The following is a 25,686-nucleotide window of genomic DNA, read 5'->3' as shown; positions in this document are numbered from 1 at the left end:
CCTGACGGTTGGACCCAGACTCTTGGCTAACTGCCTGGCTCTTGGACTTGGACCTGGTTGACACATAACTCACCAGTTGTCAGGCTGAATCTGCTGATGAAATGAAAATCACTTTTCTCTCTGCCTTCTTGATTTTTGTTCACTTTAGTCTCTGTATTTTTCATTCCCTTTTTAAATCAATATTCAAACTAAGTAGCAAAGTAAGCTATTAAAGGGTACTTGGAAAACAATTATATGGAAAGGCTAGTGATATCCCCAATGTGAGATGCTTTAAAAGTGTCATTGCTAGGAAACCTAAGTTTCCTAGTCTCAGCCCATAAGAAAGAGAATAACTATAGGAAAGACTGTTTTTAAAGGGAAATGCCTGCTTTGCCATTAAAATGCTCTGGTCTGAAAATTGACTCTAAAAATGGCATTAAGGGGTATTATGTTTGTAATCTATCTCAGTGATTCCAGATCAAATGTGTTCAGGTTACAGATAAAATGTTTTATCTTACTGCCAGCCTACTTTGGGCTCTGAGAGTCAAAAGGGTTATTTCTGGCTCACACATCCCCAGTGATGAAGATTTTTCACCTGGAATTTAGATCTGAAATGAATCCTGCAAACACTTGCTACCCAGTGCAGAGTTTACCATCAAGAGTGATCCCATAGTCATGCTGGTAAGCACTTGGGTTACAATTGGTCCCTTTACTATACCGCTGATGTGTGGGGACAGAATAGAATCAAGTTCATTCTCCAAATGCTGTATTGGTGCAGCAGTGCTAATGGGGTAAATAGTAGTATCAATTTATGTCAGTTGGTGCAAGCAGCAGATAAGATTAATACACACTGGGAGCAGAATGGTTGAGTTAAGGCGATATCACTTTTACAGGCACTTTTCTGAATAGAAATTCATTTAAAATCAAATCAAATCAAAACAAACAAACAAACAGGCAGGAAGAGAATTTATGATGATTTGACTAATCTGGAGGGGCTGCAAATCACTCATGACTGTAGATGGGAGTATGGACTTTTTTAAAAAGGATAAGTAAGCAAAAGTGCTATTAAAAAGATAAAATTGTTGCTTATCAACTTTATCAGCTATAGTGAAAATTCCTTTGGAATATAATCCTTGCTATCAAGGGTTATAATCAATGGTCACATACTTCTTCAAGAGAGAGCTGTAGCCACTCATTAGGAGCACTGGCTCTTTGAAACTAATTCCCAGCCAGCCTCCAAAAGCAATAAAGCCTGCAGGGCAGGGGCACAGGTCAAGACTATTAACTAGCAGCTCTAGGGCTGGTTAGATCAATCTATTTTTTCCCCAAAATTAATTTAATCTTTGTAAGTGTGGATTGAATTGTTCCTCTGGCTGACTTAAACTTGCATTTATTCAGTAATTGTCTACAGTTAACTCAGTATTTTTATGGGTCTGATTGGGGCTGGAGGATAATAGGGGGCTTAAAAAGCAGCCTTTCATGTATGGAAAGCAGAGCTTCTTGGGATTTAGGCCGTGTCTATACTACCAGGGTAAATTGACCTAAATTATGCCACTCCAGCTACCTGAATAACATAGCTGGAGTCAAGGTAGCTTAGGTAGACTTACTGCGATGTCTACACCATGCTACTTCCACAGGAGACACTCTCCCATCGACTTACTGTACTCCTCTCATTCTGGTGGAGTACTAGAGAGCGCTCTGCAGTCAATTTAGAAGACTCACTAAATAGACCCCCCGCTGCATCGATCACAGCAGAGTTGATCCCTGGTAAGTGTAGACGGGGCCTTAGACATCAGTGCTGTGACTAGGGTGAAGTGATAAATGGACCAAAATAGGGCATGTGCTGCTCGGCTGCCCACCAATAACTGGGCAGCCACTTCTGTTCTGTGCTTTCCCCCTTCAGGGTCTTCTACAGCAGTGGTTCTCAACCAGGGGTACGTGTACCCCTGGAGGTACGCAGAGATCTCCCAGGGGGTAGTCAACTCCTGTAGATCGGTGTTTCTCAACCTGGAGGTTGTGACCCCCCAGGGGGGTCATGGGACAGGTTTAGGAGGGGGTTGCAAATGCAGGACCGGCACTAGGGGGTAGCAAGCAGAGCAAACTGCCTGGGACCGCATGTCACAAAGCACCACAAAATAAAGTTCCATGCTTCAGCCCCAGTAGCGTTGCCAACTTTCTAATAGCACAAAATGGACCACCCTTGCCCAGCCCCAAGGCCTCGCCCCTTCTACTAGGCCCCGCCCCTGCTCATTCCGTCCCCTTGCTCTCCCCTACCCTCACTCGCTTTCACTGGAGAGGGGCAGGGGGTTGGGGTGCAGGAGGAGGTAGGGGCTGTGAGGTAGGGCCAGAAATGAGGAGTTCAGGGTGCAGTAGGGAACTCTGGGTTGGGGTACAGGAGGGGGTGAGGGCTCTGGCTGGGGGTGTGGGCTTTGGGTTGGGGCTGGGAATGAGGAGTTTGGGGTCCAGGAGGGGGCTCAGGGCTGGGGCAAGGGCTTGAGGTGTGGGGTGTAGCTCCAACTGCTTGCCTCAGGCAGCTCCCGGAAGCAGCCAGCATGTCCGGCTCTAGGCAGAGGGGCCAGGAAGGTGTGTGCACTGCCCGCACCCATAGGGGCCACCCCGCGGCTCCCATTGGCCATGGTTCCTGGCCAATAGGAGCTGCGGAGCTGTTGCTCAGGGTGGGGGCAGTGAGTGGAGCCCGTGGCCTTCCTGCACCTAGGAGATGGACATGCCGGCCGCTTCTGTTAGCCGCACGGCGCCAGGGCAGGCAGGGAGCCTGCCTTAGCCCTGCTGCACTGGCAGCCGGACTTTTAGTGGCCTGGTCATTGGTGCTGACTGGAGCCCCAGGGTCCCTTTTCAACCCGGTGTTCTGGTCAAAAACTGGAGACCTGGCAACCCTAGCCCTGCTGGCGGGGCTGGGGCTTCAGACAAGGCTCAGGAATCACACTGAAATGTAACTACGCTATCGTCCAGCCTATTTGTTTTATAGGTCTATGGTAAAGCTGAGCAGGTGAGCGATCTTTCGGTACTAGTGGGCTGGGACACTTCTGTATCTGTGCCGTGGATTTTGTAAGCAAGTCGTTTTTAGGTGAGGTGAAACTTGAGACACGCAAGACAAACCGGACTCTGGAAGGGCGAAGGGGGCAGCCGTGTGGAAAGCTTGAGAGCCCGAGCCCATCCCCGCGGCCCCGGCCCCGGCCGGCCCCGGCCCCGCCCCCAGGCTGTGGCCGGTGAGAACGCACAGGCGGGAGCGGGAGGGGGAGGGCTGACAGGGGAGGACGGGGGCCAGGGAAGCGCGGGGGGATGGGCAGAAGGAGAAGAAGAGGTTTGGAGCCAACTGTCTCCACCCTCACTCGATGTGCTCGGGGCTTGGCCGGCCGAGCTCTCGGGAGCAGCTGCTCCTGCCTGGCGGTGGCCGGGCTGAAGCCATGCACTGCTTGGCGCGGGCTCTGCGCCGAGTCTCGGGCCCCGCTTGGGGCTGGGGGCAGCGGCGGCTGCAGCGCCTGGGGAGCGGCCCGTGCCCACCGCGGGGAGCCGGCGCCTGGGGCTGGGGGGTCGGTCTGGGGCTCGCCCTGGGGGTGAAGGTGGCGGCCGGCTGCGAGCAGGAGGGGGACCCGCGGCAGGAGGCGGCGGGAGAGGTGAAGCCGCCGCCGCCGCCTCACGGGGGCCTCGCCCGGGCCATCGAGAGCAGCAGGGACCTGCTGCAGAGGATTAAGGTGGCGCGGCTAGGGTCTCTCTGTGGGGGAGGGGGGGTGGCGTCCTTGGCCGGGGGAGGGGAAGGAGAGGAGGAACCCTTGGCGTCGTGTTTCCCAGGCCACAGCTGTAGGTGCTTGTCTTAAAATCGCTTCTTGCTACTTCCCTTCCGCCCCCACCCCCGCAGCCTGCTGGCACTTCCGCCCCCACCCCAGCGAGCCTTGCAATGACCGTAGGGTGCGAGGAGAAGGAGCCCCTGGCTAGGGGGCGCAAAAAGAAATCATAAACCTGCTGCTCCTGCAGGGCTTTGGTGCGCAGACTGAGCGAGACTGGCGCCGGGTAACGTTACTCAGCTGGTGGGAATTCAGGTGTCACTTGCAGGGGGAAGACCTTTGAGACAAATGTGGTTATGAAGTTGAAGTGTTTGTTAAACTGCTTCACTGAGTGTTGTGTGTGTGTCTGAGCACTTTCAGAAACTTCCTCTGTGAAACCTAATCATTAGTGTTTAGGTTACTGGGGAGGAGAGCGGAACAACCCCAGACAGGCAGCACACTCTTAGGAGTCTGGTCCCTGACTAGTGCAATGTCTCCCCAGCCCAGGGAATGTATCTGTACTTTTCTTCTGTACACCTTGTCGTGTTATTTGGTCTGTTCACATCAGGATTTCACAGTAAATCACTGGATGTCATCATTGCTTGTATGTAAGAACTGTCAGAAGGGTCTGAAAGTACGTTTCAGTTACTGAATTCATTTACTTCAAGAAGGGCTGCCCTTAAAGGGGCTAATTAAACCAGTGCAGGCCTGACATACATAGTGGTAGAAGTCACTTCAGTAGTGAATACATGTGAACTCAGGGGACTATTTGAAGGACTGGAGGAGAACATAGAGGCATGTGAACTATCTAAATAGAATGTCATGATTCTTCTGAAAATTTGGAACTGAAGCTTCAGGGATAGTTTAAATCAGAACATCCCAGACTCACTAAAATGATCTGTGTTGACTGTCATGTGATATCACTCACATATTGCATCTCAGTTTGAAAAATGTTATGTTCCCTATCTGCAGTTGGTGTCGTTAGTATTAAATTAGTCTTTAAACTCCTTGGACTCTCATTATAGCTGTCCAGCAGTACGATATATATGCAGCTTTTCAAAGAGGATTTGTACAAACTCAGCCCAATTGGTATTTAAACAAAGTAATTTCAATAATCACGTACTTTCTGCTCATCCTAAATCCCATAAAAGCAGAATGTATGTTTGAATTCTGAAGCAGCAGAGCCCTTTAATGATTGTAGTATTTTTGTGACAGGATGAAGTGGGAGCCCCAGGCATAGTAATTGGAGTTTCTGTAGATGGAAAGGAAGTATGGTCAGAAGGTTGGTATACAGGAACTCAGTTCTGCATGTTCTTTAAAATTAATTTTTCATTTGGGTCACAAATGTTAAGTAATTATTGTTCTTCAGTTTGTGCCAGGTGCTGTCCATTAACTTCACAATCATAAAAGTACAGGCAGTCCTTGACTTTTTGACATTCGAGTTACAACAGAACTGCACTTACGACGTTTGTAAATTGACATCCCATTCCAACTTTGATGTTGGTTTTGATTTTTCGACGCTCGATCCCACAGCGTTCCTATGGGATTCGAGTTCAGACGTTTTCGACTTATGACGCGATTCTCAGGAACCAATTGTGTTGTAAGTCTGAGGACTGCCTGTATTATAAACTCTGCCCTAAAAACTACAGACAACAAGAAATAATAATAGTTCCTGTGGCCTTAAAATCTATAAAATGGGAGAGAGGTCCAAGGAAAGGGAAGAATAAAGTATCTCTGGAGAAGATAGTAGTGGTTGTAATTGAAAAACCCTTTTGGGGGATTGTTTATAAAGCATGTTGACAAGTGTGGAGGAAAAAGCCTATACTACTACTGGGAGGGGAACAAGTTTCACACTCTGAAGGCATTACAGTATGTGCACAGTTGAATAGTGATCTAAAATGGGATAGGGTAATTCCTAAAAGGTGAGTGGTGTCAAAAGAAATGCTTTAATATGAGGCTTAAGAAGGTGGTCTTGACTATAAACTGGCTCAAAATGCCTGACTTTAATGAGACTTACCAAAGGGAGGTAATGTACTTTAATCGTGCTTACATAGGTATATCTTGCATTGTAACTAATTTTGAGGAAATTTGCTGTTGTCAGTCATAAGTGATTTTAGCTGTAATAAGTGATAACTAGCAATCCAAACTTATCTTGGTACTCGCTCTGTTGAGTTAGGCTGAACGTGGCTTAAATTAAGTTTGCTTAATAAAGTCTTTCCCAAACTCTTTCTGCAAATGTTTTACAGAAGAGCTTTTCCCCCCAGTAGGCAGTATGGGAGACTCATGAAAGAGGGTGGATATTCAAATTAAAAAAAGAGAATATTTCCTTGGACTCTCTCCTGATCTACGTCTAAGTGAATACCTGCTGTGCACAATCATTCTGCCATACATCCTCCCCCCCCCCCCCCCCGCCCCAATGTTCTTCTTCACTCTGCTAGGTACTCTTTTGGACAGAACTACATCATATTTATGCAGCTGCTGGTGGAAATAAAATAGTTGATATCTACAGATATCAAATTGATTGTTTTTGCTTGAGAAACAACTGTTAGTTTACAATTATATACTAGACATAATCTTTCTTTGATAATCTACGTAATGGTCAGAATAAATTTGAGTGGTTCCAATTCAGTGATATTTCATATACTAGTGGAGTGGTGATTAGTCTTCCTTTGGGAACATGTTGAGATTTGACAGCTGTAATCCTTTCAATAGTCATAAATTATTTTGCAGGTTATGTAGATCTCCCTGAAAAGACATGTCTAGATAGGTCTGAACAGAACTCCAATGAAGACTTATTTATTGATCTTTATTGACCCTACTTACTTATCTTTCCAAAAACATTTTGATGTTTGTTTCAGGCAACTAAGATAACAGAAACAAACAGTAATGCGTTTTGCTAAAATTCAATTATAGAGTCCCTGAAAGGCTCATTAGCAAGATTGTAATAGACTTGCCACTGTAAGCCAGTTTGTGACAGAATCTTCAGGTATTCCTTCAAAAAGCTGATTTCCATTTTTCATGTGCCTTTTGCTGCCACAGGAGTGTGTGTTTGGTGGGTTTTTTTAAATGTGGCATGTGAAAATTCTGCCACAAAACAAAATTTCCTCAGATTATGCTTTTGAATTCAGAAGGTTTTGCAGCAGTGTTGTTAAGAGAAACTGTCAGTGCCACCAGCTGACCCAAGAAGGAGGAGTTGATGCTTCTCTGCTGCTTCAGCAGAATCTTCCTTCTGGAGACATGGAAAGATATTAGGTAGTGGTAGAACTCTCAGTACCTACCACAGTTGAGTCCTGCTCCATGATTGGTGTTCCTAGGCACTGTGGTAATACAAATAATAAACAATAATATCATAAAGGGGTGCAGGTTGTGGTAGATTCTTCCCACACCTTCATCCACAGGGCAGAGGTGAGCACCATTATCTTAAAATGAAGTCATGAGGTTGAAGGGGAAAAACATGGAAAATAACAAAACCTGTGTCTTCTGTAAAAATTCTGCCCAATTTACTTTCTTGCCAATCTGATCACAGTGATTTTAGACTTGGATGTGCTACTTTTGCAGACAGTTGAATGGGGAGGGGTGCAGCAGCTGCTCTCAGTAGCACAACATAAACATCTGGGTTTCAGCTTTCTTTAGAGGAGAGGACTTGGACAATATAGACTAGTCAATCTGATTTCTCCCTTTCCTTGTGTTTTGGCAAGTTTTACTGCTTTATGAGAATCTCATCACTAGACTGCAGCGTGTTAGGGGACTGTGTTCCACTTACGTACATAGACACATACAGATAATAAAACTGGTCTTTGCAAGTGTGCTGTATCTAGATCAGAAATAAACCAATAGTGCACTGCAACATTCCATATACAACTTAACCAGTGTAGTGCAGATTAAAATATAACACTCTGGTGAGTCCACTACTGAGCTTATCTCTGTGGAATTGCACACTACTATGCAGTAGTTCTAAGATATAGGACCAATATACTGGATGGAGACTACTGAATTTTCTTCATTTCTGATGTAAGCCCTCTTTAAGTCTATATCTGAAGAGGTTAAAAATAATTTATTAAACCACTATGGAGTTAAGCTTTATTAATTGAGTTAAATGCTGTACGGTTGTATGTAAATTTCCTGTTTTTAACTGATCTTATTTTCTCTGTATAGAAGTTACATTGTATTTTGAAAGGAGTAATTCACAGTAGCTCTTTTAAAGAATTAAGATATGGATTTATGAATGTGGGGCGCTTAACTTGATTGACAGTCTAGGTTATGGTTTCTGAGGGTTTTTTCCACTGAATGTTTGCCCTTAAGGATGTATGCAGTATAGTTTTAACAGTATGGGTCCTAGAATATTAGAGACCAGGTGGGTGAGGTAATATCTATTATGGGACCAACTTCTGTTGGTGAGAGGGACAAGCTTGTCTGCCCTTAAGATATAATTTTAATTTTTCACTAAGCTACATTAGTTTTAAGTTTCATGTTGTCACAAGTCAGAGTGATTCAAAGGGGTAATGTAGGATGTATTTTCAAAAACACTCTTCAATGGCCTGACTCTGTTCCCATTGAAATCACTGTTGTTGATGTCAATGGGAGCAGAGTTAGGCCAACACTGAGCACTTTTGAAAATAGCACCTTTCATGCCTTTGTTTTACTTAGATGCAGAGTGTTCTGGAGAATTCTGGTAAACTTCTTAAGTTTGTGAACATTGTAAAATCTCAAAGAATTTTCTCTATATATGTAAACCCGCTAACAGTGACCTTTTACTCTTCCTAAAGGTCTGGGTTATGCTGATGTAGAGAACCGTGTAATCTGTAAACCAGAGTCAATTATGCGAATTGCGAGTATTAGCAAGTGTCTTACAATGATGGCTGTTGCTAAACTGTGGGAAGAAGGAAAACTCGATTTAGATGCTCCAGTGCAGAAATATGTTCCTGAGTTTCCAGAAAAAGAATATGAAGGTGAAAAGGTAATGGGACAATTTGTTCTGTAACCATTGTTGGTTGTCTGAGTTTCATGTCTGTCCCATACCTTCACTATCCACCTACATGCTTCAAGTGCACACAGCTTTATGCATGTTGTGCACCACACATAAGTTAAAAGAAGTAGGGGCAGGAAGCAATACATGCTACTGAAAAAAAGGAATGTTGGAAATTTTGTATCTTCAGACTAATATTTAAATATTTTTTCTCACTGGCTTTACAATAGAAGAATGGCGAGGAATTCTTATGTCTTCTTTTTTTCTTAACATACCAAATATATAAATTGCGGAAATAAAAGTTCACTTTGTATAGTATCTTTCGTTAAGCAAGCATGCACTTAATATTCTTCTTTTAAACTAGGTCACCATTACTACGAGATTGTTAGTGTCACATTTAAGTGGAATTCGTCACTATGAGAAAGATATTACAAAAGTAAAGGAACAGAAGGAAAAGGCCAATAAAGCCCTTAAACTAATGCAAGATGTAAAAAAATCTAACCAGGAGAAGGAACTGAAAGAAAAAGAAGATAAAGACACTGAAAAAAATGACTTTGCTGAAGCTAAGTCAGAACAGGATGGTGAAGCTAAAGGCCAAAATTTAAAACCTGTCAAGAGAACAAAGGAATTTGAACATGAAGAGTATTATTTGAAAGAAAAATTTGAAAATGTGATTGAGTCATTGAAAATATTTAAAAATGATCCTTTGTTCTTTAAACCAGGTGAGTTTCTATTCTGTTTGATCAAAAGTTAATATTTTTTCTTTAAGTTCTAGATTTTTAGTATACATCAGATTGTAGTTTGTCTGATACATTATGTGGGATTGAGACTTTACTGAGACTAAACCAGAAGATTCATTTTCCTGTTATCCAATGAGAGCCTCAAAAGGGAGTGTTCAAACCATGTTCTAACTACCTGGTCACTTTAAATATGCCCTGCAAAGGATTTAAAAAAAAATAAAATTGGGAAACTTACTGAATATAGTTACATTGGTGCAACCCCCGGTATGTATGCAGTTGTATCGCTCTAAAGGTGCTTATCTCAGTATAGCTTATTTTTCATAGTTTCAGAAATAAACTGTACTGATTATAAGCACACCTTCTACTAGTATAAGTACATTCACACTAGGAGTTGCACAGACTTAACTATCAGTTTGTAGACTGATAAAGAGGTAGAAAAATTGTGTAGACAAGCCCTTAGATGGAATATAAAGAGTCCTGGAGAGTGGGTAGAAATAGATTCAAGTGAGTTCTTTCAGAATAGTTCCATATGCTGCAAAATTTGCCTATTGAATTACAAAGGTTAAGGTATATTGTAAATTTGTTAGCTGACTCACTGTAACAGACACATGACCTTTTGATTGAATTTCAACATGGAGACCTTGTAAGATCAGTCAAATCAATCTTTTCCCAAAAGTCTTTTTTCTTAATTGAAGTTTTCTTTGGCTCTCTTGCCTCTTCTTCATTCAACAACATGAGTTTTTTTAGGGTAGGTAAGCAACCAAACAAGTTGTTTAATCAATGGATCAAGAACTGGTTAAGAAACAGAAAACAAGGAAAATTAAATACTAAATTTTCAAATCGCCAAAGGCTAATTACAGAGCGATTCACAAATTCTTACTAGATTTTGAGGTGTTTTTTATAATTATTTAAATTATATGGAAATGGAGATTGAGTAGTGAGGTAGCAAAATTTGAAGATAACAAAGTTAGGGTAGTCAAGGCCAGAGAGAACAGTGAGGAACTTCAGAGTCTTAAACAGGCTAGGTGAACAAGCAACATAATGGCAAATGAAATTCAGTGCTGATAAACGCACAGTAATGCCGATTGAAGTGAGAAAATTAAACTACTCATACAGTTAGTTTAGAACCCTATAAGTTGTATCAATTTAAGACAAGGACTTGGGCATCATTGTAGATGGCACTGTGAAAACTTTTGCTCAACGTGTTGCTGCAGTCAAAAAGGTAAACAAAATGTTAGGTTGCATAAGGAGAAAGGGTTGTTGAAATATTATAATTCCTCTATATAAATCAATGGTGTGGCCTTATCTAGAATACTGTGTGTAGTGGTGGTCACCACATTTCTAAAAGGATATTGCAGAACTGGAGGGATTCAGAAAAAAGCACTAAGAATGATAAAGGGTGTGGAAAAACTCTCATATTAAACAAGATAGAAAAGATTGGGATTGTTTATTTTAGAAAGAAGATGAATAAGAGGGGACAAAAGTATAAACAATAACAAACAATATAGGGAGGGTAGATCGGGAACTTCTCTGCCCATTTCATAACACAAGAAAAAGGGTACACTGAATAAAATTTCAAGAGTGGGAAATTCAAAACCAATAGAAGGAAATACTTTTTCACACAATGTGTAACTAAACGGTGGAATTCATTGCCACAGTCCTTGAGGCCAAGAACTTATCCAATTATTTTTTTAATTTTTCTGTTTATATGGATAATAAGACTATCCAGAATTAACCTTTCCACAAGATTAATGACATTAAACCTCATGCTTTCAGGGCTTTGCCAGTCTCTAACAGAGATTAGGAGGAGACCTAACATGGGGGTCAGATTGCTCTACATCTGCCTACTCTGGGTTTCTTACACATACCTGTGAGGCATGTGGTGTTGGAGACAGGATAGTGGAGTAACTAGACCTTTGTCTATATCCACTATATCAATTTCTATGGTTATGTTCTGGGTCTTTATTTATTTTTTAAATTTTAACATAGATTAAATAAGACTTCCTTGGTTGACTATTCAGTGCCATGAATGGCTTTTAATCGAATTTACCTTATTTTCACCCTTAAAGTTTTATCTGTCACTGTTACATACTTACATCTTATTTATTAGTTTGTCTTCTGGTGAGTATGGGTATTTGAATAGTAGCTATTAAAAAGAACAAAATAAATGCAGGTCTTCCTAATCACATGAGTAGAATTTGGCTGATGCTATATTTCTGTGTAGAGTTAACATAGAAAAGAGAATAATAATTTTTAATTCTGTATGTTTCTGATTACACTGTGGAGAAGCTAATATTGATACAGTGTGATGGTATAAGATGTATTGGGAATAAGTGTGTTCTGACAAAGTTACATACAGATCCCTGTGTAAAAACTTTTTGTTGAATAGGAAACTTCATAGGAAAAGATCACAGATGGAAACATTAAACTTTTCATTCAAGTGGTATGTAAATAACCTGTCTCATTCTCTCCTTCCATTCCTCCCCTCCCCCCCCCCCCCAAGGAAGCCAGTTTTTGTATTCAACTTATGGCTTTACCCTTCTGAGTGCTGTGGTGGAGAGAGCTTCAGGATGTAAATTTACAGACTACATGCTGAAAATGTTTCGTGACTTGGATTTGCTGGCAACTGTCTTGGATGACAATGAATCAATGATATACAATAGAGCAAGGTAAATGAGAATGAAATTGCACCCTTATTCCTATGCTGGCAACTGCTTGCTCAAGTTCTTCACTGTTAATTAATGTGTGTTTTTAAAAGCTAATTCAAAGATGAAATGATTTGTTTAAAATTCTTAATCGTATGGCTAGAAAAATGGCATTATGTAGGGCGATTTAGAAAAATTAATTGTGATTAATCGCGCTGTTAATAGAATTCCATTTATATAAATATTTTTGGATGTTTTCCACTATTTCAAATATATTGATTTCAATTACAACACAGAATACAAAGTGTACAGTGCTCACTTTATATTTATTTTTTATTATAAATATTTTCACTGTAAAAAATAGTATTTTTCAATTCACTTCATACAAGTACTGTAGTGCAATCTTTTTATCATGAAAGTTGAACTTACAAATGTAGAGTTGTGTGTAAAAAAAAAAAAAAACAACAACAAACAAACAAAAAAACAACAAACAAACAAAAAAACAAAACAAAAACCCTGCACTAACAAATCATGTAAAACTTTATAGCCTACAAGTCCATTCAGTCCTACTTCTTTTTCAGCCAGTCGCTCAGACAAACAAGTTTGTTTACATTTGCAGGAGATAATGCTGCCTGCTTCTTGTTTACAATATCCCCTTAAAGTGAGAACAGGCTTTCGCATGGCACAGTTTTAGCCGGCGTTGCAAGATATTTATGTGCCAGATGCACTAAAGATTCATCTCTCCCTGCATGCTTCAACCACCATTCCAGAGGACATGCATTCATGCTGATGATGGGTTCTGCTCGATAACGATCCAAAGCAGAGCAGACCAATGCATGTTCATTTTCATCTTCTGACTCAGATGTCACCAGCAGAAAGTTGATTTTCTTTTTTGGTAGTTTGGGTTCTGTAGTTCTCGCATCGGAGTGTTGGTCTTTTAAGACATCTGAAAGCATGCCCCACACCACATCACTCTCAGATTTTGGAAGGCACTTCAGAGTCTTAAACCGTGGGTCGAGTGCTGTAGCTATCGTTAGAAATCTCACATTGGTACCTTCTTTGCGTTTTGTCAAATCTGCTGTGAAAGTGTTCTTAAAACAAACAGCATGTGCTGGGTCATCATCCAAGACTGCTATAACATGGAATATATGGCAGAATGCGGGTACAACACTGAGCAGGAGACATACAATTCTCCCCCAAGGAGTTCAGTCACAAATTTAATTAACACTTTTTTTTTTTTTTTAAATGAGTGTCATCAATATGGAAGCATGTCCTCTGGAATGGTGGCCAAAGCATGAAAGGGCACACAAATGTTTAGCTTATCTGGCACATAAATACCTTGCAATGCCAGCTACAAAAGTGTCATGCGAATATCTGGTCTCACTTTCAGGTGACATTGTAAATAAGAAGCATTATCTCCCATAAATGTAAACAAACTTGTTTCTCTTAACGATTGGCTGCACAGGACGTAGGACGGAGTGGACTTGTAGGCTCTCAAGTTTTACATTGTTTTAGTGCAGTTATGTAACAAAGTCTACATTTGTAAGTTGCGCTTTCACAGTGGAGATTGCACTACGGTCCTTGTATGAGGTGAATTGAAAAATACTGTTTTATCATTTTTTACAGTGCAAATATTTGATAAAAATAAATATAAAGTGAGCACTGTACACTTTGTATTCTGTGTTGTAATTGAAATCAATATATTTGAAAATGTAGAAAAACATCAAAAATATTGAATAAATTTCAATTGGTATTCTATTGTTTAACAGTGCGATTAAAACTGCAATTAATTTTTATTGCAGTTAATTTTTTTGAGTTAATCACGTGAGTTAACTGTGATTAATTGCTGCCCTAGTATTACGATATTGATTCCATAAGTTCAAATTTATTTTCAAGTCCTAATGTTTAAGGATTGATCACACTTGTTTCCTATTGTGAGAGTATATATTTTAAGAAGGGAGAGGTAGGAATTCTGAAATTCACATTTGTTTAGTTCAGTTGGGTGAGGAAGTGAAGGGAAAATAAGGATATAACAACCCCCAAAATACTGCTACAATTATTTCTATAATAAGAGTAGAAACAATAAAATCTTGTTATAGTGGAGATAGTTGCATCTATTTCTTTAATCGTTCATTTTAATTGCTCTCCAAAAATGTACGTTAGGAGATTTCTTGAATCTCATCTTCTTTCATTTATTTGAAATCTTCTTTAATCTGCCTATGTCACTTGAACCTACACATCATAAAGAATGATTTCAAGTTCTTTATCAGGCTTCAGTTATATGCACTGAGGGGAGAGTATGTTCATAGAACTTGAACAACAGTTATAAAGAAAATAAATTTCTTTTTAGACTCAAAATCCATTATAGTTGAGAAAATACTTATGGATTTAAGTTTACAAAATCTTTGATTACAGTATTGCTTAAACTGAAAAAAAAAATTGAGGGGTTTAATTTTAAAGTATGCAGACACCACAATGTGCTACTGTTCCAAAATGTTTCATAGAACAGTAATTGTATAATCTTCCTATACTATTCCAGAGTTATTTATAAATTAGACTCTTTAAATGCCAATGAGAGCACCAGAACACTTATAAATATCCGTATCTAAAAGAACCTTTTAATAGTTTGCCATTTTGGTAGCTTTCAAGAACATTAAGGAGGAATTTGTATGAGTTCGTATTTAATGGGTTAGCGTCGTTCTTGCTGCTTCCCTCACCAATCTTATTTTACTGAGTTACCTAGTTACAAAAATCAGCCACAAGCACTGAACTTGAGGTTTGTTGACTCAGCTGTTAAATTTTGGCACGGGACGAGGTTTCTAACTGAGTATCATGAGCAGATTATAGAAAAACCTCATGGGTATCTGCGTTTGATATCCAGCTTTCAGATTTCCTGTGTTGGAAAAAATACTTTGTGTTCTTAATGGAGAATGGTTATTCAAGTTAACTTTTTTTTTGTTAACTCTAAAGCAGTGGAAATAGTACTCCTATGAAAAGATAAGTAATTCAAGTTCAAGATTTATAAAAGTTCATTACATCCTTAATTTAAATGTGTATACATGGACTAGTGTATTGGTATTACTGCTTCAGACATTAGTTGTTTGTTTTTTTTAATTTACAATATTGTGATCTGAATTTTGCAGCCCCTTTACAAATGCACATTAGAACAAATTGCAGACAGTGATAAAATAATATAGATAATAACCATAATCACATCAGCAGCTGGTGGTTGTATGTGTATGTGGCAATGCTCCTATTGCTCAGTTTATGAAAATTACATTATTTTTCCTAATGTATTTCATTGCTTTGATGGAGGAGGAGAAAATAATGTGTTAAGGAAATTGGTCACACTGCATGGCCAATTTATCTGTTCTTGGGAAACTCACTTATTTCACTTGCTTAAGTAACTTCCATCGGTTCTCAAGGTGTAGTAAAATATAAAGCAAGTTCTTTCCTAAAAGATGTGCTTGGCTAAGCGTCAGTATAGTAGTGGCAAATTAACTGTAACTCAGTGAGCCGCTGCGATCATGAATGTAGTTATAATGGGCTGATCTTGCCAGTTGCTGAGCATGCTGCAACTCCAGCTGAGCACTTTGAGGGTAGCAGGTTGGTTAGCAACTGGCGAGATCAGGCCCTTCGTTCTAGTGTATTTTTTTGGGGCGCTTGTGATGAGACTTTAGTTTTTGAGTTGACAAAACATAAGGTAACTGTGCATATCTAGTATTGTGGGGAAGGGTGGGTGAATGCAAGCCTTAGCCAACCATTTTTTCTTTTCAACCCCAGGTAATTTTACATGTAGATAAGTTTTTGCATCTGATCAATAGTACTATGGCTGTCTTCTAAAGTTAAACCAGGATTTTTCCAATCTCTTTATTCTGCTGATCTCTTTATAAGAGAGCTTCCCTCTCTTTAGTAGTTTAGCACCCTTCTCAGTACCCCAAGGCCCTATTATTATTGACTTGCAAAATATTTCATTCTGCAGACCACTAGACAGGGCTTTGCAGGGTAAAGTATAAGAACTGGTAAGGCTAGTCAACTAAGAAGCCTCTGTTTTTACTTAGAGGGTGGGGGTTTTATGCCAAAATGTGGGCTCCATTTTTTCCACTTAAACTGTGAAAGAATTTATTTGATTCTTCTCCTTAGATTTGTTCCTTCTTGGCCCCTGTATTCCCAGCTTTGCTGGAAACTACTTCATCTGCACAACTATTTTCGCTTCCAAGTCCACATTCAACTATTCAAAGTGAAAGTTAGTTAATTTGAAATGTCTTCCTAAGCTCTCTTTTCTCTTCCTTTCCTTCCCTTCCACTTTTTCTTGTCCCTTTTTTATTTCATTTTAGTAACTTTATTATTTTATCATTGTCATTTTCTATTGCCTGTGTTTTCATAATCTTTTTCCTGGCTGGCTGGTTAAGTCTTTTTTCCAAAAGTGTGAAAAATACTGTTTTGCAAGTGATCTCACCAGTAGTGAGTCAACTTGGTGAGCAGGCAAGCTCAGCTCTGCCCTGACTTTGTTTGTTTGTTTAGAAACCAAGACAATTTCACTGAGTACTGAAACAGAAAGCAGAGGTAATTCATGTAAAACGCTGAGCCGCCATAGTAATTAAATCCCCTTTGCATGTCCACATTGTAGTCCTTGTGTCGGCAGTGTCTGTCCTCACTTGCATCGATGCAGGCAGCAGTGCACCCTGGATAGGTATTCAGCTGTGCAATTCACCACTATCTAGCTCAGGGTGTTTTGGGAAGGGTTTGTAATGCCTCAGGGGGCAAACAAGTCACACAGGCGTGACTGGGAACATGGTTTCAACATCCCATGATGCAGTTTTCTCCATCCCATAATTTTATCTGCATCCTGTAACATTTTATGCCTTTTTCAAAAGCCGTGCAAATCCATGTGTCTGCCATCTCTGTGAGAAGCATGGATCCTGCACAGCTCTGCACTATTGTAATGAGGATTGTGAACACAACGCACCTGATTCTGCAGTATATATGCAGGGCCGTGGGGAAGATGATGATTCCATGCAGGCTGGCTTGCTGTGCGCCATGGAAAGAAACAGTTCAAGATGGTTGTTGGCCAGATGGTGCAGCAGCAGTCTGGGCCCGAGAAACAAGCACTAACGGATGGGATCGCATAGTTGCAGGTATAGGATGACGAGCAGTGATTGCAGAATTTTCGGATGCATAAGGCCACGTTCCTGAAACTGTGTGTGGAGCTCGTCCAAGCCCTCTGGTTCAGCGACTCCAAAATGAGAGCTGCGCTCACAGTGAAGAAGCGAGTGGCAATCACTGTGTGGAAGTTGCAATGCCAGATTGCTACTGATCAATTGGGAATCAGTTTTGAGTTGGGAAATCCACTGTGGGGGTCACTGTGATGCAAGTGTGCAGGGCCTTTAATCACATCCTACTATGAAAGAATGTGATTCTGGGCAATGTGCAGGACATAGTGGGTGGTTTTGCAGCAATGGAGTTCCTGAACTGCAGTAGGGGGATAGACGGCATGCATATCCCTATTGCGGCAGCAGACCACCTTGCCACAGAGTACATCAATAGAAAGGGCTACTTTTATTTGGTTTTGGAAGTGCTGGTGGATCATTGGGGGCATTTTACCGCCATCAATGCGGGATGGTAAGGGAAGGTGTATGACGCACGCATCTTTAAGAACACATGCCTATTCAGAAAGCTGAAAGTAGGGATTTTCTTTCCAAACCAGAGGATTACCATTGGGGATGTTGAAATGTCAGTAGTGATCCTGGGAGACCCAGTGTTCTCCATAGTCCTGTGGCTTATGAAGTCGTACATTGGACACCTCGACAGCAGCAAAAAATACAATGCACAGAGGTCCTATTGTGAAAGTATTCACTACCCTTGATCTATACAGGTTACAAGCGCTACATTATCACTTCTGCTTGGGATTCATAGAGCATGGCAGCAGTCCTAGCCATGGTGAGTACAGCCCGGGGAAGAAAGGGGTAAATGTGGATAGGGCAATTGAACTGAATACTGGCATAGTTTTCCATAGACAGTGGTGGTTTTAGCTGATCCCTCACTCTTGAGGGTAATGGAGGCTGAAAGGGAACTACTCCTGCATGCATCTGACTGCAGACCACGTCCATATATGCTGCTTGCCAGTGTGTTGCAGTGGTGCCTGCTGAAGGAATTGCTGAATGGTATGGGAAAGTGTCCTACCGTGGTGGAAGAAATAAGGCGGCTATCCCTAGAAACTTTCAGCGGAAGATTGCAAACTACCTTCAGGAAAGTTTCCTCAAAATCTCTCTGGAGGGTTCACAGGACATCCCGGTGCACACAAATCATTCTTCAGGCACCCCTCTGTATGGAGGAATGAGAAGCAGATAGAGGTGGAGTTGCTATCGGTTATTTCACTGCCTCTTCTTGCCTGATTAAAAAAAGAGTAAATGAACAGATGTGTCCCTGCAAGATCAAAGCAAAGTACATACTTAACCAGAGGTTCCTTCCCCTTCATCAGGCTTGCCTGTGCTGGACTCTAGGGACTGGCTTGACTGCTCTAGAGTCAAACACATCCTCAGGGTTCACTCTGGTGGCCTGTGACTGAGTCCTCCAAAGTATCCACAGGTCCCTTGGGGGGGACAGGGAGGGGGGTGGGTGTTGCTTCAGAGGATGGCATGCAGCTCCTTGTAAAAGTGGCATGTCTGCAGCTGTGCACCTGAGCAACTGTTAGCCTCCCTTGCCTTCTGGTATGCCTGCTGCAGCTCTTTGACTTTCACGCAGCACCACTGTGTGTGCCTGTTGTAGCCTGTCTCCTCTGTCTGAACGATCTGCTAGTAGATATTGACGTTTCTGCATCTGGATCAGAGCTGTCCCTGCACAGCTGCTGCTTCTTACAGACCCAGGAGATACACCGCTTCCTGTGTAATCCTGGCAAGACGTGGAGCAGGCATGGTCAACTGAGTAGTTGCTCTGTGAGCTCTCCATGGCTGAGCAAACAGGAAATGGAAGTTCAAAAATTCATGGGGCTTTAAAAGGGGAGGAGCATGTACCTACATATCTGGCCACAGGGCAGTGGAGTTCAAAACAGTGACAAGATCGGTCGCATGGGTCATTGTGGGACACCACCTGGAAGCCACTAAAGTCTAACTAACGCAGTGTCTGCACTGATACTGTCGCCCTAACTATGTAAACCTAAGAGCTACACCTCTCGCAGGGGTGGAGTTAAGTTGGCATAGTGGGCAAAATACATTGGCAGGAGCGACGTTTTAGTGTAGACGCTTACAGAGTTGGGTCAGTGGAAGCTTTCTTGCGTTGACCTAACTCTGTAGTGTAGACCAGGCCTGAGTGTCCTTCACAGACCTGAAGAACAGCTCTGTGTTAAAAATAGTTTGGTGTATTTTCTTGTTTAACTCGTGTACCCTCAGCTAGCTGAATAGTTCTGCAGCTAGAAAGTCTAAATCTGGGGAGGGCCCACATGAATTCTGGGGAACTGTTTTAAAAAAAAAATCTTTAAACCCAAGATTTAATTTTTAGATTCTGGAGAAAAATTCCCACTCTAACTTTTTTTTTTAAGGTGCAGTATCCTGAATTGTAACAAATGATCTCTACTATATTATTCATAGTTTAGAATGTTTAAAAGAAAATATATTTTCAAAATGGGTCTGTCTAAAACGCATCTTAAACTTCATAGTTTTGTTTGAATTCATTTTGCTCAATCCAAGATTCTGTATAAGCAGAATGATCATGATACAATTCCAACATAGTCGCGAGTCATGTTTTGTTATGCAGTTATGTCACTGCTTACAGTGAGTACTACAGGCAACAAATGATATTTCTAAGAGCTAATGGGTTATTGTTATCATTCAGGTGTATTAGGTTGGATAAAAAACCAAAATAAGAAAGTTCACTGCTGTTATAATATTGTGAACTTCAAGCGTTCAAAAAACATGAGTCAGGCCCCTCTCCCCCCAAACTCATGAGATTTTTTTAAAAAAAAAAATGGGGGTACTTTACTTGCCTTCTGGATTTTTGAGGTTTTTAGGGTTTGTGTATTCAAGCTTTTCTCTGCAGTCATGAGGGCTAGAAACTACCTTTGCTTTTAAATGAAAGCTGTCTTGTGTAATCATGATTCAAGGCCCTGGGGCTTTAAGAGGAGCACCAAATATCATAAAACCAGGAACAAAATCAGCCAAACCAGCAAACAATATCATAAGACCAGCAACAAAATCATGAAGTGGTAACATCATTGTCTGTAACGTTAATGAAGGACAAGTGCTCCAACATGTATAACTATGCATAAAGGAGATAAATGAGACATTTCAGTTCTCTAAGGAGAGGTGTGTGTGTGTGTGTGTGGTTTTGCAAAAGAGAAGGCTGGAGAGTTCTCTGAGTTTATATGGAGTTGAGTTGTTATGCTGTTGTGGAATTAGCAACTAATGATTTTGTAAACTGTATCAAGAGTGCCCAGTTTTAGGGTCCTTTTTTAACCTTTCATAAGCTGAAATAAATATTGTTGGGGGAGAGGAGAAATGTAATTGGGGGTATTCGGTTTGTCCTAGGGACTATTTAATGCTAGACAAAATTCAGGGCCCCTTGTTGAAATTATCCTTGGAAGCTAAACTATAAAGCGTAGTGATAGCTCTCAAACTATAAAACACTGCCACCCTGTGGCTTATTTCATGATGTTTATGATCTAATTCAATAGCACTGAAGTAAACTGGAAAACCTCTGAGAGGTATTATCACCACTATAGATAAGGAAAGTTAGAGCCGTTAAATGCCATAAGAAGTCTGTGGCAAAGCTTAAATCAGTTCTTAGTTCATTTCTTAGTTACCCTACACCTCTCATATATTATGTAAAATAATCCAATTAAATATTTGAGTTATTGAGACACAGTTCAACAGTGGCTCTTTTCCATTGTTGCTGATAGATCATCCCAGTTTGCAGTTCTCAGTGGTGATTTCCAAAGTCGTCATCTTGTGCAAGATCGTTGCATGTCTTAAGAAGTGGTTCTGGAATACCTCCTGTTTACAGATGGCCTACAGTGGAATGAACAAAGTCCCATTACCTTGATAGGGTGGCACTCGGAGAAACAGGATCAAATGGAGAAAGGAGAAACTTGGGTTGAATGGTAAACATTCAGACAGTTACACTAATAAGTAAACTGATTTATTCATGTCTGAATATCAATGACATTGTAGCAGGATTTCCTAAAGCTAGGGGTAGTCAATTTATTTTTTGTCAAGGTCCAAATTTCTTGATCAAGGTATAGGCAAGGTCCAGGCTTCAGAGAAAATAATAAAAACAACAACAATAATGATGACAAGTAGATAAAAAGATTTCAGGATCTGTTCAAAAGTGGCAGGCAGTTAGGGTTGCCAATTTTGGTTGGGTATATTCCTAGAGATTTCATCACATGACAGTCTTTAAAGATTAATCTTTAATTCCTGGAGACTTCAGGCCGTTCCTGGAGGACTGGCAACCCTACTGGTGATCCACCTATTGACTAGCCCTGCCTTAAACCTTCATGGTCCAGCACTAATTTTGAGCACTCAGTAGCTAACCTTCCCATAATCAGCCACAGACCATCCACCATTTCCTCACTGGTTGTCCCATGCTATGATGATCCTCCACCATTCCTCCCTTAATTTTTTCTCAAGGTTATTTCCATCTCTATGCTTAATAAGACCAAAATCCATAAGATTGCATGTTAATTTCCAACATCAGGGTCTGCTTTTCTCCAGTAATACTTCTAACACCTGCATTCATCTTTTTTCCCATCCAGGAGATATACAAGAGTCTTTCCCAGCTTTTTCAAAGCTTTTATTTTCTTCCTATCAGCAATATTAACTTTCCATGATTCACACCCATAAATCGCTATGGAATAAATTAAGGTTTTTCACTAGTCACACTTTTGTACATTTCAAGATGCCACAGTTTTTCAATACTTTCTTAAGGGAGGCCATAGCTGAGCAAGTGATCCCTGGTTGTCTTCTGATTTCTTTGGAACAGCCTCGTTGGCTGGATATATATGATCTCAGTTAATTAAATTAATCTGCTGCCGCTACAGCTTTGTGTTAATCAAGATGTCTTCTTCCATCCTGTTTTTCTTAGTCATCATGTCAATGTACATAATTTTGTTTTTGTTGCATTCAGGAATAGTCTGTATTCCTTACTAATTCTTTTTACATTTGTTTCATTGCATTGGTGATTGTAGCAAAGAGTATCATACCATCAGCATATCTGAGGTTGGTTAAGAGGTGTCTTTTGTAGTTTTAATTTTGTTTGAGGCTAATAGCTGATAATCTGACCCACAGCCCACACTCAGTGTTGCTGTATCATTAAACAGCTGATTTAGTTCTTTGTCTTGCCATCAGGTGACTTCCATGTGTACAAACATCTAGGATGCTGGGTGAGGATAGTTTTTGTAATGACCAGATGATTAGAGCAGTGGTTCTCAGCCAGGATGTCTTCTGGGTTACATTAGTTCATCTAGATATTTGCCTAGTTTTACAACAGGCTACATAAAAAGCATTAGCGAAGTCCGTACAAACTAAAATTTCATAGACAATTATTTGTTTATACTGCTCTGTATAATATATTCTGAAATGTAAGTACAATATTTATATTCCAGTTGATTTATTTTATAATTATATGGTAAAAATGAGAAAATAAGCAATTTTTCAGTAACTGTATGTTGTGACTTCTGTATTTTTATGTCAGAGTTTGTATGTTTTTAAGTGAGGAGTAACTTGGGGGTACACAAGACAAATCAGACTCCTGAAAGGGGTACAGTAGTTTGGACAGGTTGCGAACCACTAGATTAGAGCAGCAGAATTCAGCTAAATGTCATCCTTTCTCACTTGTGAACCCAGACCATTGTTTCCCTGTACTTCTTTGAGAGCCTACAGCTCCATTGCTCACATTCAAGTCCCTAGTTACAAGGGTGATATCTTTACTCGATGTTTTTAGTGAGTGTTGAGTCCTTGATGGAATTCATTAATCACATTGTCTTCAACTTGTGTAGGGGTGTAAACCTGTTTGATGGAAAGACCGACTGGCTTTGCTCAAAGACAAATTTTAATGATTCTTTCACTGAGTGGATTATATTCAAGCGCACACTTGGATGTTTCCTTCGATGAGATTAATGTGACCCCATTTTCTCTCACTGGATCCTGAGTAATCCACTGCGTATCGGATATCCATCAGCATGAAATGATTCTTACCTTTCCAACATAGCATTGAGATTCCACGTATTCCATCTTACATCTTTCCAATTCTTTGGTCACAATGGAGAGGTTCCCTTCATACACACTGTCACATTCTGTGTTCCTTCTCTGATTCATTTATGAAAGTTCAGGTCATTCATTTTCTTTGGTGCAGACATCAGGCACAGTATTTCCCAAAGAACTTGATGCAGCACCATCATAACTACAGCCTGTACTCTTAGTGGTTGGAGCTTCCCCCCAGTATTATTTGTTGTGCCTTCTGGCCTGCGGTGGGAGGTGTCTCACCTGTCCAGCATTGTATGTGGATCGCTTTGGCTTTGTTCTGAAGTAATACTTCTTGTCAGAAAAAGTACAGAAGGTTTCCTGTTGCTTTCCTCTGGTTTGTGGCTGCTGTTGGTTAAACCAGTTAAGACAATTACATTAGGCTATAGAACAGTCTCCCAAAGGAACTGGTGGGAGCCCTATCACCTGAAACACTTAAAGCTAGGCAAAATGCTAGTGAACATAGTCTGAGGAGCAGTCCTGCACTGGCAAGGGAGATGCATTGGGTAACCTAATGATTCTGTCACATCCCTTATTTCTCTAAGGGAAGTCTACACTACAAGCATTACAGTGACACAGCTGCAGCACTGCCATTGCACCGTTCTAGAGCTGTAGAGTAGACACTTGGTACAGCAGTGGAAGGGTTTTTTACATCGCTGTAGTAGATCCACCCCCTCACGAAGTGGTAGCTTGGTCAATGGAAGAATTCTTCCATCAACCTAGCAGTGTCTACACCGGGGCATAGGTCAGTTTAACTATGTCTCTCAGGGGTGTGAATTGTTTACATCCCTGATGGACATAACTCAGTCGACCTAAGTTTTAGGTGTAGGTCACCTAATTCTTTGATCTTAGCAGTATACTCTGAATAGCCCTATAATGAGACTGAAAAAGAGCAGCAGATCGAACTAATTAATTTTTTTTTTTTTTTTTTTTTTGGTTCTCTGCCTCCTGAATTTGTGTAACAGTGCCCTTTCCCATTGTTCTTTAGTTTTGCAATAAATCATCTTTTTATATGTAATTAATTTCTTTTTCTTCTGCTGTAAAAGTAACTTGTCAGAACCATATCATACAGCTTAAAAAAGTACGTACCTGATCCCCTCTGCTGGTTCTGTGGTAGTATTAACATGACAAGAATTGTATGCTGTGTTGTAGCTGAATCAGTCCCAGGAAAAAAGACATTACCTCACCCACTCTATCTCAAGAATTGAGCACGCTGGGGTGTAGTATCAGCCAGAGCTGGCCCAGTACTATGGGGAGGAATCTCATGGACCTTAAAAAGAGAAGAAACCAGAATGGAGCGTTCAGATGGGAGGTGTGGGGCATTTCAAACCATTCAACAACTGATCAGTGGGGGCAATCCGTACAAACTGCTAAAAAATTAGGAGTTCAGTTCAGTCCATTTGCACATAACCTGTAAAACTCTCTGTGGATACTTGTATTGCCCGAGGTGGCCACTGGACATTTTGGTCTATGCATTCTCATGGATGAGTTCAGACTCTAGTCTCAATCCTTGGGGGTGTGAATGTGAAGGGGGTCACATTCAGATCTGCTTCCACATGCTCATTTTGGGGGATGTTTAGTCATGAGGTTGTCTGGTCTGTAGTCTTCGGGCAGGAAAATCTTGTGACACCCTCAAAAACAGCCTTTCTAGCTCTGTTTTGCTTTTCCCAGCAGGCTAGAAAATGCCTACATGTCTGATAGGTTAATTTCCTTTTCTGATAAGAGGTTGTGTAAGAAAAAAAGCTAAAATGTTGCCCCAAATTTGGGGGGGGTGTACCCCAGATTTTGATCAAGCTAATTTGCAACCTTATTGTGTGCATTCAGCCACCATGAATTAATAAAATACAACACCACATAGTTGAGGATTAATTTGAACAAGTAGGGCTTCTGGAGGCAAAGTCAAAACTAGCTGCAGGCTTGCAGTTTCTGCTAATCGGAATGGGAGGAGGGGAGAAGAAAAGAGTCAACAAATTGACTGAAAGAAAATAAGTGGATGGAGATCTTGAGTTTGGGCACCTTTGATATAAAAGCTTATTATGACTAACATTGTTAGGAATGTTTGTGGATGAGTAATTTATTGAAGTTAGAAGAGGTGATGACCCAGTAGGGGTCACTATGGGTTACGTGTTTTATAAAAGTTAGTTATAAAAAGATTAGATAATAGTGTACTTTGGAGCAGTTCTCCGAAGCTATCCTGAAAGACTTTTTCCTGATACCATGCTCCTTGGCGGGGAAGCTACTAGCCATTGCAGACCACTATTTAATTACTCAGTACCATCTCAGATTCTAGGTAATTATTTGGGATGTTCTAAACCTATTACTTATGTCTCTGTGTGATTT

General features: G+C 40.7%; 1 protein-coding gene across 1 annotated transcript in view; it reads left to right on the top strand.

The window, feature by feature from the left end:
• Positions 1–3,332: 3,332 nt before the first annotated feature.
• Positions 3,333–25,686, top strand: part of LACTB (lactamase beta) — a gene marked incomplete at its 5' end in the record, with an annotated part of 32,526 nt that continues 10,172 nt past the window's right edge. The window contains 5 exons of the mRNA XM_084641170.1: positions 3,333–3,692; positions 4,977–5,043; positions 8,528–8,718; positions 9,092–9,449; positions 11,971–12,136. Of these exons, the coding sequence (XP_084497296.1) occupies positions 3,333–3,692; positions 4,977–5,043; positions 8,528–8,718; positions 9,092–9,449; positions 11,971–12,136 (1,142 nt within the window). The remainder of the gene's footprint in view (positions 3,693–4,976; positions 5,044–8,527; positions 8,719–9,091; positions 9,450–11,970; positions 12,137–25,686) is intronic.

Source organism: Lepidochelys olivacea (genome assembly GCF_965140295.1).
Source record: "Lepidochelys olivacea isolate rLepOli2 genome assembly, chromosome: 10".
Classification (NCBI taxonomy): Eukaryota; Metazoa; Chordata; order Testudines; family Cheloniidae; genus Lepidochelys; species Lepidochelys olivacea.
Note: the sequence above shows the minus strand (reverse complement) of the source record. Positions and strands in the feature narration are given on the sequence as shown.